The sequence below is a fragment of the Megalobrama amblycephala genome, linkage group LG19 (assembly GCF_018812025.1).
Source record: "Megalobrama amblycephala isolate DHTTF-2021 linkage group LG19, ASM1881202v1, whole genome shotgun sequence".
Classification (NCBI taxonomy): domain Eukaryota; kingdom Metazoa; phylum Chordata; class Actinopteri; order Cypriniformes; family Xenocyprididae; genus Megalobrama; species Megalobrama amblycephala.
In genome coordinates this window covers 16543924-16566195 of record NC_063062.1, presented here as the reverse complement: position 1 = coordinate 16566195, position 22272 = coordinate 16543924, and the positions used below count along the sequence as shown (strand labels likewise).

General features: G+C 38.1%; 1 protein-coding gene and 1 long non-coding RNA gene across 2 annotated transcripts in view; both read left to right on the top strand.

Annotated features, from left to right (window-relative positions):
• Positions 1–6114, top strand: part of lrch3 (leucine-rich repeats and calponin homology (CH) domain containing 3) — a 45709-nt gene extending 39595 nt beyond the window's left edge. The window contains 1 exon segment of the mRNA XM_048169175.1: positions 4976–6114. Coding sequence (XP_048025132.1) covers positions 4976–5134 — 159 coding nt within the window. The 3' untranslated portion in view covers positions 5135–6114.
• An 11655-nt stretch (positions 6115–17769) lies between these two features.
• LOC125254517 lies at positions 17770–20824 on the top strand. Its single transcript, XR_007181684.1, has 3 exons — positions 17770–18603; positions 18698–18740; positions 20328–20824. It is a non-coding gene; the product is annotated as an uncharacterized LOC125254517 (long non-coding RNA).
• Positions 20825–22272: the final 1448 nt, after the last annotated feature.

The window sequence follows — 22272 nt, the reverse complement described above, 5'->3', positions numbered from 1 at the left end:
AAAATATTTTTTGTTTTTTTCTGGATTCTTTGATAAATAGAAAGCTCAAAAGAACAGCATTTATTTTAAACATAAATCTTTTTTTACATTTAAAAAGTTTTGGGGAAGTTAAAATTCACACCTGTACAGTAGGGGGCGCAGCTCAAACAAACCTTTCAGCTGTGCTGCCATTCTGAATTGCAGGAGAACAGGACACAGGAGAAGAAAGTTCAACCTTATAATTCAGCAATAAAAAAAAAAAAATTAAACAATTGTGATGTTATTACATCACGTATGGTTCAGTTGGATCATTAGAGGTCAGCAGCAAAGACATCGATTAAAGTGAGATTAAATACATAAAGTATATCTGTGTTATTTAACATATGTCAGGTTTGTCTAATATTCTGAGTGTGCAATTAACTTTTATTCATTTTGAGAAATACCATACGCTTTTCTGCAAGTGAGATGAGTAAATTCATGTTCACATATAGTCTAGAACTACAATAACCATCATGTTACACAGCGCACACAATGCCTCTGCACTTACTCACGATTTTTCTCAACATAGGGACAGGAGAGATGTCTTTTTCTTTACTTTAAAAAGTGACTTGGATATTTTGTTGTAAAATTAAATGTAATGCGTTACTTTACTAGTTACTTAAAAAGTAATCTGATTACATAACTCAAGGTACTTGTAATCCGTTACCCCAACACTGATTTATAAATGTCTTTACTGTCACTTTTGATCAATTTAATGCATCCTTTAAAAAAAAATCTTACTGACACCAAACTTTTGAATAGTAGTGTACATTATTGCAGTTAACTGAAAAGACAAACACCTCATTTTATGGTTGATAAAGGCAATAGTTGCTAAGGTTTGGTCAGTGATGTTCTAAAGCGGGGTTTAGCGAAGAGTCAGTTGAGTGTTTATATGCGTGTCTGTGTGTGTAGAGAGCACATTTCCATAGCAAAAATCAAAGCTTCATCAAAAAGCACAAAGATGGGTGGATTCCCCCATTCAGCCTTAAACAAGACGACAAAACAAGCTGCCTGCTCCGTGAACGAGCCCTTTGTGTGTTTAGTACTGCTGCACATTTTCCCAAAGTCTGCTAAAATGGATGAGTGTTTTGTGTGTCTTTGTTATTCTGTGAGGTTTTTTTCATGAATGAACTCTCCCTGACGTTCTTGAAAGAAGGAAATAAGACATTGTGGAGGATGCCAAACCATAAACTTCCCGTTTTATCCCTTTGTGCCTTACTGTGTGTATGTCCATGTCTTCCACCTCACAGTTAACACAATAGTTCGCCAAAAATAAAATTTACTCGCACTCATGTCCTTCCAAACCTGTATGAGTTGCCTTCTACAATGAAGCACAGAAGGAGAAAGTTTGCATAATGTCTGAGCTGCTCTTTTCCATACAAATAAAGTGAATAGGGAGCCTTCAAGAACCAAAAATAACAAAGCAGAAAGCACCATAGAACATCCTACCTACTTGCATATTAATATATAGTTTACTTAAAAATTAAAATTAAGTCATTATTTACTCACCTTGGTGTTGTTCTAATATGACATATGCCACAAAAGGGGATTTCAAAAATGTCCTTATAATGGCACTGAATCAAGTGACTACACATTGATGTCCTAAGACACGAAACGATCGGTTTGTGCGAGAAACCGAACAGTATTTATATAATTTTTTACCTCTAATACACCACTATGTCCAACTGCGTTCAGCACTCGTTTAGTGAGGTCTGATCGTGCTCTGACAACGGCAGTAATGTCTCGCGCTTATGCTGCGTTCACACCGAATGCGTCTGGGGCGTCAAATTCACGCCAGACGCGTCTAGTTGGACGCTTGAACATTTTGAAGTCAGACGCTTCGGACGCGCGTAAAATTCGCTCAATTCGCGCGTCTAAACAAAGTGTGTTCAGACGCGAATTCGCGTCATGGGAGGGGCTTTCATCTCTTTCTGCACAGATCCTCTGAATAAACACATAATCTCGTCAGTTGGAAACGTGTAGAGGCAATTTAACTCGGTTATGCCAGCCGGCTTTTGCTAGCTAGAAGGTGGGCTAGTATCAACAGCTAAAATCATGCAAAACGTTTTACAACTAACCAGATTGTCCGATTTCTTCGCTTATTCTCTTTCAGGCAAGATCCTTTTTATTCCTGTCTCGATAAAAATATAATCATAGAGCTCAGGGTGGCCACACACAGCGACATCTTTGTTCTGGTCTCCACCACTGATCACATCATAAACATGTTACTACCAAAGCAGAGTCCCTGATTGGTTAACGCGGCGCGAATTTACGCCAAAGTTCAGATTTTTCAACTCGGGCGTTTGGGCGTCAGGCGCTCAATTCGCGCGTCAGCCGCGTGAACGCTCAATTCGCGCCACGCCATTCGCGCGTCAACGGCCGATTCGCGCCGCGCTAGACGCTTGATTCGCGCCGCAGGACACCTAGACACGCGTTTACATTGACTTAACATGTAAATCAGACGCCTCAGACGCCCCAGACGCGTTCGGTGTGAACGCAGCATTATACTTCAATGAGTGCTAGACATCACTTCCGTTGTCAGAGCGTGATCAGACCTCACTAAGCGAGTGTTGAACGCAGTTGGGCATAGTGGTGTATTAGACGTAAAAAATGGTATAAATACTGTTTGGTTTCTCGCACAAACCGATCGTTTCGTGTCTTAGGACATCAATGTGTCGTCACGAGCCGCAGGGTTTAATTTGGATTTGTCTGTGCATGTTTTATTTACTCTTATAAAAGAAGTCCCCATTGACCCACATTATACGGCTGACAGACGGCAACGGTTGGAGTTAAAAATCACCATTTGTGTTCTACTGAAGAAACAAAGTCACCTACATCTTGGATGTCCTGGGTTTAAGCAGATAAACATCAAATTTTCATTTTTGGGTGAACTATCCCTTTAAATCAAATGTATTTTTACGTGTGGTTAATTGGTAATGTTTTTTTTTGTAATATAATTGTGTAATATCGCATTGTTGTAATATTATTATTATTATTATTATTATTATTATTATTATTATTATGGCAAATGTTGTCAAATTGCAGTGTAATCAGTTTGCAAAAATAAATATAAAAGTATAATCTTTTCATATGAATTCAAACACTTTCATGAATCCGAAAGAAGGGCTGTACGAATGATTTGCTCAAAAATGAATTATGCTCATGTTTCATTGAATGGCCTCACATTATATGGAAAAAAGCAGCCACAACTTTGTTTAACGTCTCCTTCTGTTCAGAAAATAAATCATACATTTGAAACGACTTAGGGTGTGTAAATAATGTCAGAATTGTAATTTTTGGCTGAACTAACCCTTTAAATTGCTAGAAAACATCTCGCTAACAGCTCTTAACACCACAGTTATCAAGCATGTTGTCAGTCTTGCACCAGAACCCAGTTTACTCTCTGAAATAACAGTCCTTGTCAAACAGTATACCTGTTGTAAATTAATATACAGTGTAATATATTCCTAACACACATACAACACTGGTCACATAGAGTGTGTGAGCGTTTGTATCTGTCAGATTTGTGTGCCATATTGCCTGATTTCCTACAGTCTGACTGTTGTCCTCCTTTGCTTTTCTACAATAAAATCTAAACTCAAGTGTCCACTGTAGACGTGTGTTTTATCAGTAGTTTTAGTTGTGTGTTTGTGTCAGAGTCACAGCTCTATGTTGGGTAGTGTGGTTCTGCAGTGGTAAATGATTGGCTGGCATGTTCTGGATTGTCTAGAAGGTGAAAATAAGTCTGATTGCTTATACAGTACTGGATTTTGAAGACTCGTATGCTCACCATTTATTTGATCAAAAATACAGTAAAAACAATGAAATATTATTACTATTATTTTCTATTTGAATATATTTTAAAGTGTCATTTATTCCTGTGATGCAAAGCTGAATTTTCAGCATTATTACTCCAGTCTTCAGTGTCATATGATCCTTCAGAAATCATTCAAATTTGCTTGACATTTCTTGTCAATTCAAACTTTGCTCATTAATGTTTTTGTGGACGCAGTGTGTACCTCTCAAAAGTTTGGGGCAGTAAAATTTAAATATAAATAAATAAACAAGGATGCACTAAAATGATAAAAAGTGACAGTAAAGACATTTATAATGTTACAAAATTGTTTGATTCAAAAGAACAGCATTTATTTGAACCTGAAACATTGAATCCTGAAAAAAACTAACAAATGTATCACATTTTCCACAAAAATATTAAGCAGCTAAAGAACCATAAATAAAAATTGATTACCAACAACTCAAATCAGCATATTAGAATGATTTCTGAAGGATCATGTGATACTGAAGACTGGAGTAATGATGCTGAAAATTCAGCTTTGCATCACAGGAATAAATTACATTCGAAAAATAGAAAATAGTCATTTTATATTGTAAAAATATTTCATAATATTAACGTTATACTGTATTTTTGATTAAATAAATGCAGTCTTGGTGAGCATAAGACACTTCTTCCGAAAACTGTTAACCTGTAGTGTAGACGGAACCTGAGTTTGATATATTGTTCATATTTTTAGCACAAACAGTGCAGAATGATTTACATGCCATGATTTGGTCTTTAGGTTTAGGAGTTCGTTCAGTTCACTAACCCAAAGCATGTGCAATAACAACCACTACTAATACTTCAGTTCACTCATTGTGCCAGATTAGTTGACGATTAGTTCCTGGTTTGTGACAGACAGCTTTCTGTCTAGCAGATTTTGAATGATTTTTCCATCTCTCTTCATCTTCTTCATCTTTCTTTACAGTTTCCAAAGTTGATTTTGATTTAAGTCCTTCCTTGGTTGTACATTATCTGTTTTTATTTGAGTTCCTCCATTGTAATCATTTCTTTTAAGTTAAATTGATTTTATAATTTTGTTTCTCCATTGACACACCCTTTTTGTCCCTATTTTGTTCGCCCCTGCTGTGTGTGTGTGTGTGTGTGTGTTTACGGCCACAGAATCAGCTGTGTCTTCCCCTGCACATCCTGGAAGAGAGAGGTTTGGCTCAGGTGGCCGGGACGGTTCGTGCCCTCCTCGATCTGGCTCCTCCAAAGCACACGCCTTCCCCTAGCACGACCCCAACCAGCGCCAGCACTGCGTCTCCCCTCGCTCTGTAGGACCGAGCGGTAAATGGGCGAATTGCAAGGAATGTCCTCCCATCAGCCCCAAAGATCTTTAAGACTCTTTTCTGCTCTAGAGAGACCCTTGAACGGTTCTGTAACGGTAACACTCACACACACACACTACCTGCTTTGTGAACAAACCCCTCTTCAAACCCGAACCAGCCTTCAGACAACAGAGGGGGAGAAGAGACGACTGACGGGACAGAGAAACATGTCCAGAGACTTCTTAGAAGCAATATTTCTCTTTCATTTTAACAGTTAGTTTTACACTTTAATATCTTTAACTATTATGGGTGGTGTTTTTTGTATTACTATTATTATTATTATTATTATTATTATTAATATTATTATTATTATTGACTCTCAAGTGATGTGGGAATGAGAGTTGGCCAAAACTACCCAAGCTCACATATCTGAGAGTTACAGTGGCTGATGGTTAAATCTCACAAAACCTGTCTGGGTCACTTTTAACCCTGAAATTATATAAACAAGATATTATGCTTAAGAAATTGAAGCTTTTTTTTTTTTTTTTTTAATATGGACCCTTATGATTTTTTTTTTATTGTGACATTATTTTTATGACAAACAAATTCACAAACAAATTACCGCAATGGAAAAATATGAATAAATATTATTTAAACTGTAAAGTATTTATACATTTAATTTAATTTATTAAATTAAATTACATTTATACATTTAACTTATGTGAATTTAAATAATACATCATTGTATAGTCATAATTTTACTGAATTACAGTAATGAGAATAACTATTGAATAATGATCATTAAAAAAAAAAAAAAAAAAAACACTAAAATAAAACTTCTAAGCGCATCACTGTAATGAGAATTTAGGAAATGAGCTTAAAGGGTTAGTTCACCCAAAAATGAAAATTCTGTCATTTATTACTCACCCTCATGTCGTTTCACACCCGTAAGACCTTAGTTCATCTTCGGAACACAAATTAAGATATTTTTGATGAAATCCGATGGCTAAGTGAGGCCTGCATTGACAGCAAGTTAATTAACACTTTCAAACGCCCAGAAAGGTAGCCTACTAAAGACATATTTAACAGTTCATGTGACTACAGTGGTTCAACCTTAATGTTATGAAGCAACAAGAATACTTTTTGTGCGCCAAAAAACAAAATAACGACTTTATTCAACAATATCTATTGATGGGCGATTTCAAAACACTGCTTCATGAAACTTCGAAGCTTTATGAATCTTTTGTTTTGAATCAGTGGTTCGGAGCATGAATCAAACTGCCAAAGTCATGTGAACCATTAAAATTTTGAAACACTTATGACATAATGAAGCGATGTTTACTGAAATCACGTGACTTTGGCGCTCCGAACCACTGATTCGAAACAAAAGATTCGTAAAGCTTCGAAGCTTCATGAAGCAGTGTTTTGAAATCGCCCATCACTAGAAATTGTTGAATAATGTCGTTATTTTGTTTTTTTGGCGCACAAAAAGTATTCTTGTCACTTCATAACATTAAGGTTGAACCACTGTAGTCACGTGAACTGTTTTAAATACATCTTTAGTAGCTTTCTGGGTATTTGAAAGTCTAAATTAACTTGCTGGCAATGGAGGCCTCACTGAGCCATTGGATTTCATCAAAAACATCTTAATTTGTGTTCTGTAGATGAATGAAGGACTTACAGGTTTGGAACGACATGAGGGTGAGTAATTAATGACAGAAATTTTCATTTTTGGGTGAACTAACCCTTTAATTGTTATGAAAATAATGTCACAGTGCAAATAAATAAAAAAACTTTTTTTAAATTTTGGGTGAAGTGCGGCATGTTTACGTGAGGTTCAACCGTAAGCCTTTTAAAGCAATCCAAACCAGCAGGTATATGACTGAATTACACTAATTAGCAATGGCCTTAGATGAACACATGAGGGAAACAGGACTGAGATCTGATCTGCTGAATGTTTCTGTCAGGAGTTTTAGTGTGTAGCCACAGGGTTTTGTTGTAATGACACTTTTAGTGCTACTTTTAGTGCTACAATCACAGGAAGAAAAAAAACTATTAACTTTAAAAGCTCACAGACTTTATTGACCTTGTAAAACTGAGAGGTATATTAAAGTGCTATAGCAAGGTTTAGCATGATGGGCACACTTTTAAAAAAAAAAAAAACAAATATATGTAAAGATGTTTGAAACACAGTAAATGAATGAAACATTATTATATTTTTATAGCCTTGGTCGCAGCGAGCTGATAGACTGACGAGGGCTGATTTATATTGCTGTTGTGTTTCTATATGTAACAGGTCTTGCATGCGTGGGATTCTGGGTGTTGGGAGTTAGACTGAAATAGAACGGCAGTATAAAAGCTGTTTTTTTTAATTTTCATTTCATTTTTATTCAGATTGTTACATTGCCATTTGCATGGCTTTGCTTATGATTGTCTGCCAACACAACACACATTTCATCTGTGGCCCAAAGCTGGATGTGTGTGTGTTTATGTGTCGCCTTGAGCCTGAAAACCACAGATGTTGTTCACTCGTTTAGACTGTTGTCTTTCAAGAGGCAGTGCCACACGCTGTTACTTCCCACACGGATCTGCTGCATCGTGCCAGAGTTACTGGAATGAGTCCTCAACTCCCAGCAGTGCTGGTTTCCACGCTTAAAACGGGGCCAAGTGTACGAGGATGAACCTCACGAAAACAGTCTAGAACATGGCCACGTAGTTTCACTCCAAAATCCAAAGAAAGAAAATAATGTTTTTAAAAATGTTCATATTTACGCACATTTTCACTGCAAATTCTCACTATAATGAAAAGAAAATTCATTTAATTAAATAAACTATATATATATAAACATAATACATAAAATACATAATACATAAAACTCAGAAATAGAATGTGGAATAAGACTCGCAATTGTGAGAATAATAGGAATTACAGTCATTTTGATTAAAAATATATATATTGATTGACATTTTGGGGTAAAATGTACTCATTTATAATGAAAATAATGTGACAGTACAAAAAAAATCTTAAAGTAGGCTACATTTTTGTTACGCGTACTATTATTTCTGATTTTATTTCTTTTGATTTTACAGTGAAATGTGACCGGACAGGTTTTCATGAGATTCGTCCATAGGGTCATGAACATGCTGTGCTATTTACATTGATTTTGAAGGTAATAATGCAGCATTTTCAAAACTTCCTCATAAAATTTAATGCGACTGTTAAAAGAAAATGAAACAAGGAAATATTGAGCGAAGACTGATTCAGTTACTGTTTTAACTTGCTTTTTTAGAGACGTTGAGTTTTTAAAAGGGAAGTTAAAGGTGGTTGAAAAATATTTTACAAAAGGTTTTGTGTAGATATTTTTTGTATGTTTTATTTTTCTCTATAAAATAATTTCTTTGACTAGGGTGTTTCCCCAGGACAAATCATGTTGTTTCTTCTGCAGGGTTTGTCCCTGCGTGTCTGTACAGTAAATAAATACATTCCATACGTTTACAAGTATGTACCACTGTCCACCCAAAACACGAGGACCTACTGTGTGTGCTTTCAGACAGCCGAAACATTTGCCCCTTTTTAGGTTTTTATTTTCACAGCGGTTATGTTTTTGAACACATTTCCCTGCAAAACATTTGCTGTAATGTTTTTATGTCAGAAAGAAATGGAATTATATTCTGGTCTGAACATTTGGATTCCTGAAAGACATGAATAAAAAGTTTCCCATTTCTGCAGTGGTTTTGTTTATTTAGACTCTTGCCATGTGCATTAGGGTTTGGATGCCCCAGCGTCTCGTTTTATAGGTTTTTATCATTGATAATGAGATTACAGGTGCTGGTCATATAATTAGAATATCATATTTTTTTTTTTATTGTAAATTATTTTTAAAAATGAAACTTTCATATATTCTAGATTCCCTACATGTAAAGTAAAACATTTCAAAATTTTTTTTTTTTTTTTTTTTTTTTAATTTTGATGATTAGAGCGTACAGCTCATGAAAGTCCAAAATCCAGTATCTCAAAATATTAGAATATTTACATTTGAGTTTCATTAAATGACAATCCCTACAGTATAAATTCCGGGTATCTCTTGTTCTTTGAAGCCACACTAATGGGGAAGACTGTTGACTTGGCAATGGTCCAGGAGACAATCATTGACACCCTCCACAAAGAGAGTAAGTCACAGAAGGTCATTACTGAATGGGGTGGCTGTTTACAGAGTGATGTATCCGAGCATATTAAATGCAAAATTGACTAGAAGGAAGAAATTGGGTAGGCAAAGGTGCATAAGCAACAGGGATGACCACAAGCTTGAGAATACTGTCAAGTAAAGCCGATTCAGACACTTGGGAGAGCTTCACAATGAGTAGAATGAAGCCGGAGTCAGCGCATCAAGAGTCACCACACTCAGACATCTTCAGGAAAAGGACTACCAAGCCACTTCTGAAACAGAAACAATGTCAGAAGCATCTTACCTGGGCTAAGGAGAAAAAGAACTGGACAGTGAACAGTGGTCGAAAGTCCTCTTTTCAGATAAAAGTAAATTTTGCATTTCATGTTGAAATCATGGTCCTAGAGTCTGAAGGAAGATTGGAGAGGCACAGAATCCAAGCTGCTTGAAGTCTAGTGGGAAGTTTCTGAAGTTAGTAATGATTAGGGGTGTAACGATACGCTCAGGTCACGATACGTGTTACGCCCCGTCTAGGGGTAAGGGCACAACATGAAAGCCCTCTAAATTCCCTAATACACAAAAGAAAAATGAAATAAAATACAATACTTACCCTACCCTGTCCAATAAACAATCAAAAAGTTCAAACAAAAAAATGGCGTCGGTCTCCCTACCTCCCCAAAGTGTTCCTATATACAATTATTTACAGAGTTAGCAAACCAGTCCAAACAGGGGCATTCCAGAATCAAGGTCAAATAACAGGCGGTGGTCAGTATTACGAACAAATGGCAGAGCAAACTAACAGATAACAGTTGACTTCTCACAAGCAACCACACAACTAAACATACACAGAATCTCAGTCTAACTTAACACAGTTTGTATCCAGGAAGCAAACACAGCAAGTGAGCAAAAAAGCTAAACCAGGAAGTGATGGTGGAGACTTTATAGGCAGCAAGGAGTCAGCTGACCAGGCAGGGCGTGGCACCAATTAGATTGCAGGAACCAATCGGTCTTCTTCCTGGAAAGAAGACACACACACACACACACACACAAACACTTCCCAACAAAGGAAAACAGAAAAGTAGAACAAAAAGGGTCGTAACACCCCCATACACAAGAGTAAACATGTTTCATGTTTATGAACAAATTCTTGACAGAGAATCAGCAATAATGTTATCTTTACCCTTTTTATACTTGATGTCCAAGTTAAAATCTTGACAGATTAAAGCCCAACGCATTAATCTCTGGTTTTTGTTACAGAACTTCTGCAAAAATACAAGAGGGTTGTGATCAGTAAAAACTTCAATAGGTTGTGAACTTGAACCAACATAAACTTCGAACTGTTGCAAAGCTAGCAAGAGGGCAAGGGCTTCTTTCTCAATAGTACTGTAGTTACATTGATGGCGATTGAACTTTTTAGAAAAAAAACACAAGGGGTGATCAATTCCATTATCGTCCTCTTGTAACAGTACAGCACCTGCACCAGTACCACTAGCATCAACCTCCAGCTTGAAGGCCTTGGAGAAGTCAGGGGTAGCCAAGATTGGGGCACTACATAGTAAATTCTTTAAAGAATCAAAAGCAACTTGACACTGAGGAGACCACGCGAACGGAACAGCTTTTCGGAGGTTGTCAGTAAGAGGTTTCACTACATCAGAAAAATTACGACAGAAACTTCTGTAATAACCTGCCATGCCCAGGAAGCGACGAAGTTCTCTCTTTGTCTGAGGTACAGGGAAATTAACGATGGCACTAACCTTGGCTTCTATTGGTCTTACAGTACCCTGGCCGACTTCCTTTCCTAAGTATCTAATAGTAGCATGGCAAAATTCACATTTGGCAAGGTTTAGAGTGAGATTTGCTTCTTCAAATCTAGTGAATACTTCCTCTAATGTTTTCAAATGACCTTCCCAGGTTTCTGAATAACATACAACATCATCAAGATAGGCTTCACAATTTTTCACATTGGACAGTACTTTACACATCAAACGTTGAAACGTTGCTGGAGCATTTCGAAGACCAAAAGCTAACACCTTATACTGTAAGAAGGCATCTGGGGTAGCGAATGCTGAAACTTCTGAGGCACGTTCTGTAAGTGGCACTTGCCAATAACCCTTGAGTAAGTCTAATTTGGTTACAAACTTAGATCTACCAATTCTGTCAATACAATCTTCGGTTCGTGGAAGTGGATAGGAATCTGCTTTAGTGACTTGGTTAACTTTTCGGTAGTCTGTGCAGAAACGGGAGGACCCATCTGACTTAGGGACCAACAAGCATGGTGAGCACCAGGGACTTGAACTAGGCACAGCTAAACTATGTTTAACAAGATAGTCTGTTTCTTGTTTCATTATCTCACGTTTGACAGGGTTAACACGATAAGCATTCTGTTTGATTGGACGATGATCAGCAACATCAATGTCATGCTTTAACACAGAAGTTACAGTAGGCACGTCAGAGAAAAGTGATGAAAAATTTCCGATTAACTGTATCAACTCACTTTGAGACGAGTCAGACAGATGGGAAAGTTTTGAACTTAAGGTTGCAATGGTTTCGGAATTCTGTAACCGGGCACCAGATATGGCAGAACTTCCCAAACAAAGACCATCCACACATGGAGAATCAACTGACGAAACAACTTCCACAGGAATTGCTACAGAGGGAGAAGTTTGTAGGGTAGATCTAGAATTTTCAGAGTCTGAACGAGAAACGTATGCCTTTAACATGTTTATGTGGCAAACACGGGACTTTCGGTGCCTCTCAGGGGTTCGCACAACATAGTCTGTATCACTTAATTTCTCCTCTATTTCATATGGGCCTGCAAATTTTGCTTGCAGTGAGGAACCTGGCAAAGGCAGCAACACAAGCACTTTATCACCAGTCTTAAATGAACGTTTGATGGACTTTTTGTCATAATTAACTTTCATTTTCAACTGTGATGAGACTAGATTCTGACGAGCTAGCTTCCAAGCAGAATGCAACCTTTCACGAAATGTACTGGCATAATCTAGCACATTGGTGGGAGACTTAGAAGGGGTCTCAGCAAGAAGGTGCTCTTGGAGTAACTTTAATGGTCCACGAAGGGAGTGTCCGAAGACTAATTCAGCTGGACTGAATCCCAAGGACTCTTGCACTGTGTTACGAACTGCAAACAACAAAAGTGGTAACTGCTCATCCCAATCCTTCTGGTGCTCTACACAATAAGTACGAATCATAGACTTTAAGGTTTGGTGGAATCGTTCAATAACACCCTGAGATTGAGGATGGTAAGCACTAGACACAGTATGGGTAATGTTCAGTTCGTGCATTGCTTTATAAAATACACGTGAAGTGAAATTTGTTCCTTGGTCAGATTGAATAACCTTTGGTAGACCAAAAGTGGTGCAAAATTTCACGAGGGCTTTCACAATGTTGGGGGACTTCAGAGACCGTAATGGAACGGCTTCAGGAAATCTGGTAGCAGAGCACATTAACGTCAACAAATACACATGTCCTGATTTAGTCTTGGGCAAAGGTCCCACACAATCTATCACAAGCTTTTCAAATGGGTCATTTACAACTGGAACTGGCTTTAAAGGTGCTGGAGACACAACCTGATTGGGCTTTCCTGCAATTTGACAAGAGTGACATGAACGGCAATATTGTGACACAGAGGATTTCATTCCTGGCCAGAAGAAATGTTTTAAGAGATTGTGATAGGTCTTCCTGACTCCTAGGTGTCCTGAAAGTTCATGGTCATGGGCTAACCTTAGTACATACTCACGGTAGGGCTGTGGAACAACCACTTGAAATACAGAACTCCAATCATGTTTTACTTGCTCGGGACTCCACTTCCGCATGAGTACCCCATCATCTAGAAAATATGCAATAGCATGTTTAGGCAAATCAGACTTATCTTTCACAGAGGATCGGCATGTCAACAGTGTTTCATCAGCTTGTTGAACACTGATTAATTGTTGCTTACTGAAAGGAAAATCAAAGATAGGCTGAACAATCAAATCTGCAGAACAATCATTTTCAACTGCGGCCTTCGTGTCTGACACATCTGAACTCAAAAATGAGTTTGAAAGATCAATGTCATCGTCAAATTTACGGGCTTGTGCTCGAGTGACAACACATGACTGAAATACATTGGGAAATTCCTGTGCTAACACATCATCTTCAGAAGCACAGGGTACATCAGTAACCTCTGGCAGAGAATTAACCTTACTTCCAGCCAGATCATTTCCAAGAATAAGGGAAATCCCTTTGACTGGCAATTGAGAACGTACAGCGACCTTTACTACACCAGTCACAATTTAGAATGCAAGTAAATGGTGTGTAAAGGAACCCTCACTATTCCCAACTCAATTCCTTGGACTAACACATCGGAGCCACAACTGGTCTGAGGAGAGAATGGTAGCGTACTTGCTAAAATGAATGACTGCGAGGCACCCGTATCTCGCAGGATGCGCACTGGTTTGGGATCTGGGTCTAATTCAGAAAATGCCACTACACCCTCACACACAAACGGCTCAAAAGAGGGATCAATGGAGAGCAGAGAATCAGAAGAAGTGAGCATGCACTAAAGCCACACTTTTATACGTGTTTTGAGCTTTCCTTTGATTTTTCCGCTGTAGCACAGGACAGGCAGCAATCAAATGTCCCTTCTCATGACAATAAAAACAGTCCTTTGACATCATTGAAGAATCAGAACTACGATCATCGTTTGGAGAAGCGACCATTGTTTTAGGCCTATAACTGCGTTCTACAATAGTGCGACGTGACGAACGTGGGGACGGAAAAGCAACTTTGTGCGTGAGCACAAACTCATCAGCAAAGACGGCAGCCCCAGACAGTGATGAAGCTTTCTGTTCATTCAAATAAACTACTATCTTCTCCGAAATACAATTCTTGAACTCCTCCACTAAAACGAGCTCTTTCAGCTGATCAAATGTTGTGGTTTTACTAGCAGCACACCACTTTTCAAACAGGGTAGTTTTCTCACGTGCAAATTCAACAAATGTTTGACTGGGGTTTTTCACATGCTTTCTAAATTTTTGTCGATAAGCCTCCGGAACAAGTTCATAAGCTCTTAACACGAAAGCTGAAAATGGAATCATAATCCAAACTTTGTTCAATTGTCAGCGCAGAACACACTTCTTGTGCCTTGCCAACGAGTTTGCATTGTAACAATAAAGGCCAAATGTTTCTCGGCCACTTTAATGTGACTGCAATACGCTCAAAAACAGTGAAATACGTGTCCACTTCACTCTCTCTAAATGTGGGAACCAACGAAATTTGTCTACTAATATCGAAATCAATGTCAGGACTTACCGGCAACAAAGGCAACGCTGCAGGGAGAGGAGAGGAGGCATTCACTGGAGTCCCCACTGGAGTACTTCCCCGTGACACGGGAGAAGGTGAACGCCGAGCTCGCCCAGTCTTTAGTTCAAGCTCCAGCTCTTTCAGCCGGATGTCTCGTTGTGTCTCAAGCTCAACTGCCCGGACATGCAAGAGCTGATTCTGGTATTGTTGTCGGCATAATTCCACTTCCAGTTCTTTCAACCGGATTGCCGACAACGGGTTTCTTGGCGAAGGATTAACGGGATCTATGCGAGCAACATCTTCAGATTTAAATTCTGCGTCCACAGCCTCCAAATCATCAGATGAAGCTGTATTTGCAACACCCATAACCACACTCGCACCAGCACCAGATAAGACATTTTGCTTCACAAGCTCTCTGTGCAGTGCCTCCTTAATCTCCCTTTTTAGCGCATTACGAGGTACGGCTATATCATAAAAATCAGCGATCAACAACAAATCGTCTTTACGACATCATTCAAATTGCTCCTCGGTTGGTGCGATCGCAAACTTATCAAGTTCAAATTTTGATGTCATGCCAATATCTATATTTTCTCCCCTACTAAAAGAAAAACCCCAGGCAAACACTAACAAAAATACATGGGCAAAATAAATTTGGCTCACAGAATATTTAGCCAACGGACGAGCCCCCAATTTCATGTTACGCCCCGTCTAGGGGTAAGGGCACAACATGAAAGAGTACACGGACACAGCGAATTTGGGAAAAGAATGAACAGTATTTTAATGAGCACAAAGATTTAATCAGCACGATTTGGGGGTACTTTAACTTCAGGAGCCGACAAGGCCAAAATAACAAACAGAAAGCAACTAGTTTTCAACCCTCTAAATTCCCTAATACACAAAAGAAAAATGAAATAAAATACAATACTTACCCTACCTCCCTGTCCAATAAACAATCAAAAAGTTCAAACAAAAAAATGGCGTCGGTCTCCCTACCTCCCCAAAGTGTTCCTATATACAATTATTTACAGAGTTAGCAAACCAGTCCAAACAGGGGCATTCCAGAATCAAGGTCAAATAACAGGCGGTGGTCAGTATTACGAACAAATGGCAGAGCAAACTAACAGATAACAGTTGACTTCTCACAAGCAACCACACAACTAAACATACACAGAATCTCAGTCTAACTTAACACAGTTTGTATCCAGGAAGCAAACACAGCAAGTGAGCAAAAAAGCTAAACCAGGAAGTGATGGTGGAGACTTTATAGGCAGCAAGGAGTCAGCTGACCAGGCAGGGCGTGGCACCAATTAGATTGCAGGAACCAATCGGTCTTCTTCCTGGAAAGAAGACACACACACACACACACAAACACTTCCCAACAATGGAAAACAGAAAAGTAGAACAAAAAGGGTCGTAACAATACGATACGTATCTCGATACGGAGTTCACGATACGATACGCATCACGATATTTTGAACAAAATGAAACTGAAATTCAAACAAGATTTATTAAAAAAACATGAAAAATTTCAATAATTTTCCTTGTTGTACATACAAGATCACATTTCAATAAAATAAATAAATATAAAATTTTAATAAAAACCTTCTGTATTCAAATTAACAGTTGAATAGGGCTGTCTGTCACTGAAAAAAAAATGTTAAATTTAACATGAACTTAGAATTATGAATAGGGGCCGTTCACATATCGCGTCTAAAAACGCGTGGAAGGCGCGGCCGCACCGCTTCTCCTTCTTTCCAAAGCGCTTGCGCTCCCGTGGCGTCGGTCGTTGCTATGCAACCATGAACTGAGCTCTCCAAGAGGATCAGGATGTTTCTGCAAAGGATAAATGATTTCTAGCCCTTGCATTAGTTTTACTACGAGATATATTGATGAAGATAAGATATAAAAACCACCATGTACAGCTATGATCAGCTGTTCGGCTGAGCTTTTGATGTTTTGTTACGGAAAGGCCATAGCTGATCGGTTGATTCTTGTCACACGACCTGCGGTGCGCTTGCGGCATTCTGAGAAGTTGAGAATTGCATGCGCGTCGCGACCGCGTTGATCCCATTATGAGCGCGCCTGCCGCGCGGTTACATTTGGAAATAATAACTGACTTGCACGCGGAAAAGACGCAATATGTGAACGGCCCCACAGAATTTCTTAAAGCAAAGCATCGCAAGCGTCTTTTGCTTTTCTGTGAGCACAGCTGTTGCTGTGCACTGCGGTGAAAGAAAGCCACTACTTTTCTCACGCGACCATGCAAGAGACTGACATGAGAAACGTTTAAACCTGCTTGCAAGATTCAATGTGTGCCCGAAACACTTACTGAACTAGAGAGCTGATTGAGACACACCATCTACGATAAATCGTTACACCCCTAATACTTATAGTAATTTAAAAATGTGGTAGCATTGGATCTGGACAGGAAGGATAACTCTGGGAGTTGGAAGGGGTGTGTCGCGATTCTGCCTTCTCACATCGCGATACAGGTTCGTGGACCTGCGTATCGCGATTTCGGTTTCATATCGCATATCGTTACAGCCTGATTTGGGGGGCCGTGACATCTGCTGGTGTTGGTCCATTGTGTTTTATCAAGTGCAAAGTCAATGCAGCCATCTTCCAGGAGATTTTGGAGCACTTTATGCTTCCATCTGCTGACAAGCTTTATGGAGATGCTGATTTCCTTTTCCAGCAGGACTTTAGCACCTGCCCACAGTGCAAAAACCACTTCCAAGTGGTTTGCTGACCATGATATTACTGTGCTTTATTGGTCAGCCAACATGCCTGACCCCTGAATCTATGGGATATTTTCAAGAGAAAGATGAGAAACAGTCGATCCAACAATATACAGATGATCTGAAGGCTCAATAGTGCCTCAGCAGTGCCACAGGCTGATCACTTCCATGCCACACTTCACTGATGCTGTAATTTGTGCTAGAGCAAGTCATTTGCTGTAATATGTGCTGCCGACCAAGTATTGAGTGTACAAATGAATATACTTTAAAGAACTTGAACTTTTCTGTTTTGAAAATCCATTTTTTGATTGATCTTAGGAAATATTCTAATATTTTGAGATACTGGATTTTGGACTTTCATGAGCTCTAATCATCAAAATTAAAAAAAAAAAAAAAAAAAACTTTTGAAATGTTTTACTTTACATGTAGGGAATGTAGAATATATGAAAGTTTCATTTTTAAAAATAATTTACAATAAAAAAATGAACCTTTTCACGATATTCTAATTATATGACCAGCACCTGTATATACATGTCAGGTAGGCTATATCTGTATAATGACACATTACACTGTACACTTGATTGCTGTCCCAGGTAAAGGATTTCCTGGAATATTTTGCTAGTTTTAGGTCTCCTGTGTCACTCCAAAGCGAGGCTGTGAAGGATAGACTTGCCGTGTTTTCAAATGGCATCCTCTGTATAAAGCTCTACATAGCTGTGTTGTCATCAGAAGTGAACAGTCGAATCACATTTAAAAAAAAAAAAAAAAAAAAAAAAACAGTACAACCCACTGAATAAATGTACGGACCCATGTCCATCCCTCGCAGCCTCACTTTCATTCCCGTTAAAAGTCAAAGATGGCGCTGCTGTGAATAATAAGGTGTTTTGAACAGGTGTTCTCCTGTTCGTTGTTGTGCTGAGAATAAGTCTGTGTAACACTCACCGTCCAGCAGAGGGCGACGAGCGTCTATGGTGAAAACAAACGTGATATTTTTGTTCATCTTCGAAAAACGAAACGTGCTACAACGTGGAATTTCATCTGAATCGACTACAAAGTGATTTTTGGAAGATTCTTCCGCAATACAATGTTACTGCTTTTGTCATTGTAAAATCGTAACAAATGAATCTCCTTCAATTTACAAGGGTCTTTCTTTATATGTTCATCAGTCCACACTGAACTTTTAGAAAGTATAATTGTTTTTAAATAGGCCTACAGATTTGTGATGTTGACATTCACCAAGTTTTAATAGAGCAGAAGGCCGAAATATCCAGAAGGTAGTGGTGAGGACTTATTTATGCATTCTTCTTTTCTAAGCATTTAAGAGCAAAAGGGAAATGTTATTTATAACTTGGATGCATTTCTTTACAGAGATTGAGGTCACGTTCCACCGTTTGGACTTCAACCTTTTTTGGTATGTGAATGTATGCAGTCAGGATTTTTAATGGGGAATATTTTCCTGTAGGATGATTTTAAAGTATTATATATATATATATATATATATATATATATATATATATACGTTTAGGAAAGTGCAAAGCAAATTTCAGGCAAGTTTAATTACTTTTCTTTTTTTTTCTCTTTTTTTATATATATATTTTATTATTATATTTATATTTTATATTAGTTTTTATATTATTTTCATCCGGTACATGACAAATTCATACAAAACACAGATTACAGATATTTATAAATGCTACACATAAGGCCAAAATATATACAGTGGTTGCAATCAACAAAAATAAATACTAAATGAGAAAAAAGGGACAGAGAAGAAAATAAAAACCAGTGATAATGCAATAATAAGAAGTCAAAGTTATTGTTTCACATGGGTAGACAGCGTCACATAGGACCAAAAATCTTCCCAGACAGGGATACACACTGGGACACACACACACACACATATATATATATATATATATATATATATATATATATATATATATATATATATATATAATTTAAAGTATAATTAAACTTGCCTGAAATTTGTTTTGCACTTTCCTAAACTTTTTCCTGTACTAAGAAATTAAACAACTTAAATGCTTATCCTTTACATCCAAAAGTGAAGAAATTATATCAAAGATCCACACCAGCACACACACACATTAAACTAGTTGAAGGTTGATCATTTCTGTATTCAAGGACATTTCACTTTTTCAAAATGTAAGTTGTAAGTATGAGAACAAAGCTGACATATGTCAAATACAAGAAATGTAATTGGATATAAACTTGACTATTTAGCTATTGCTTCACATTTTAATAAGTCCATCCTGAAATGCATGAGAGAATTTTAGTGAGCAGTCTGAGGACTGAAGTCAGTCTGGTTTGGGCTTTAACTCCTCTGCAGTCTGTTCTAATGCAGTCACAAAAACCAGCCTGATATCCGTCAGTTCTGAGGACCTGCACAGGCACAGTGAGTCTGTAGAAGCTGAGAAATAGTTATAGTGTAAAATCAGTCCCCTGAGATGCTCAGCCTGCTTCAAAGACACTTTAAACACACAGCAAGACTCTCTGCCTGCCTTACAAACACTCACTGTGCTGCTGATAAACCGCTTTCCTCGTTTTCCACCATTAGCCATGAGAGGTTTTCACTGCTGTGCATATTGGGGAATTTAAAATTTATGAGAAAGTTCAACTATAGATCCTCAATGCTGCCTTGGCTTTGTCTGTGTTGTGGGCAAAGCTTACACTCAGTTACTCTGGTGGGTTTATGACTGACTGAAAAGCTGTTGAACATTTTCACTGTTGTTGCCCAGAAAAACCACACAAACATACATAGCATATACATATATGGAGCGAAATGGGGTCCTTTATGTCACTGTTAACTTATTCAACAGTTATTACAAAATGTGATTATTTTGGAATTGTAATTTGGAAGATGGTATTAAAAATATTATTATAATAAATAATATTAAATATTAGTCCAACTAGCCCTGGTGTACTGTATCCTGACAATCATGTTTTTCTCTGTCTATACCCATTTTTTATTTCTTTTCAGGTTTTGCTCACAGAGTCTGTTTCATGAAAAGCACCTTGACAAAGTGAAGGTCTATCCCTCTCTCTTTCTCCCTCTTGTCTGTCTGTGTGTTGATGCATCATTAAATGGTCTCCGCGCTGTGCTGTTTCTGGTGGAGTTTCTCAGCAGCTGGTGAGCAGAAACCATCATAAAAACATGTACAACACTGCAGCAACCAGATACTGTCATACGAGAACAGCTGTAACCGCCGAGAACAAGAGCAATCACTGCCAAACTATGCACACATACACTATGTACTTATCAGTAGGTTATTTTGTCATTCAACATCAGAATCTGTTAGCTCCTTTCCCTAAAGCTGCGAGAGTTGAGTACATTAAGTGTCCAACATTCTTCGTTTTTGTTTTTCTTTTGGTTGATTAAATGCATCCTCTGGGTATTTAAAGTGTACTTTTTAGAGCCCGAGCACCGATGGTGTGAGGACCCTATTGTAATTACTCAGTCAATTCTTCTCCGAAATGAAACGCATTTTTTAGGGCCTAAACGTGCTCGAAAACTCATGAAACTTTGCACACACATCAGAAGTGGTGAAAATTTACATCTGATAGGGGTTTCAGAATTAGGTGTGGCAAAATGGCTCGATAGCGCCACCTACATTTTCAATTAAAGGTGCCCTAGAACGTCTTTTTAAAAGATGTAATATAAGTCTAAGGTGTCCCCTGAATGTGTCTGTGAGGTTTCAGCTCAAAATACCCCATAGATTTTTTTTTATTAATTTTTTTAACTGCCTATTTTGGGACATCATTAAATATGCACCAATATATAGATTGCGGCCCCTTTAATTCTCGTGCTCTCCCACCCCCGGAGCTCTCGCTTGCCTTGAACAACATAAACACAGTTTACACAGCTAATATAACCCTCAAAATGGATCTTTACAAAGTGTTTGTCGTGCAGCATGTCTAATCGCATAAGTATTGTTTCTTTTTTGGATGTTTACATTTGATTCTGAATGAGTTTGATAGTGCTCTGTGGCTAACAGCTAATGCTACACTGTTGGGGAGATTTATAAAGAATGAAGATGTGTTTATGAATTATACAGACTGCTAGTGTTTAATAATGAATATAGCGACGGCTCGTCTCCGTGCATACAGTAAGAAACAATGGTAACTTTAACCACATTTAACAGTACATTAGCAACATGTAAACGAAACATTTAGAAAGACAATTTACAAATATCACTAAAAATATCATGATATCATGGATCATGTCAGTTATTATCGCTCCATCTGCCATTTTTCGCTGTTGTTCTTGCTTGCTTACCTAGTCTGATGATTCAGCTGTGCACAGATCCAGACGTTAATACTGGCTGCCCTTGTGTAATGGCTTGAACATGGGCTGGCATATGCAAATATTGGGGTCGTACATATTAATGATCCCGACTGTTACGTAACAGTCTGTGTTATGTTGAGATTCGCCTGTTCTTCGGAGGTCTTTTAAACAAATGAGATTTATATAAGGAGGAGGAAACAATGGAGTTTGAGACTCACTGTATGTCATTTCCATGTACTGCACTCTTGTTATTCAACTATGCCAAGGTAAATTCAATATTTAATTCTAGGACACCTTTAAGCGGCCTTCGTGCTATGTTTCACGTACAAGTATGAAATTCGGTAGAAATATGTAACAGCTCCTGGGTGCAAAATCTGAAAACCCAACAGGAAGTAAGATATTTTGAATTTTCTCTGCAAAATGTTTGCAGTTTTTGCCATTTCCAGACGTTAACAAACTCCTCCTACAGCTTGAATCATATAAACGTCATATTTGGTCAGTCTAATCTAAAGGCCTTTGCAACGTTAAATTGCGAATATCTAGACTTTTCGCTGAAGGGTGTGTCTGTGACGAATAACAAATTTCGATGTTGCGCCATTAAACAGGAAGTTGTTTCCTAGCCTGAAGACATCTACATGGT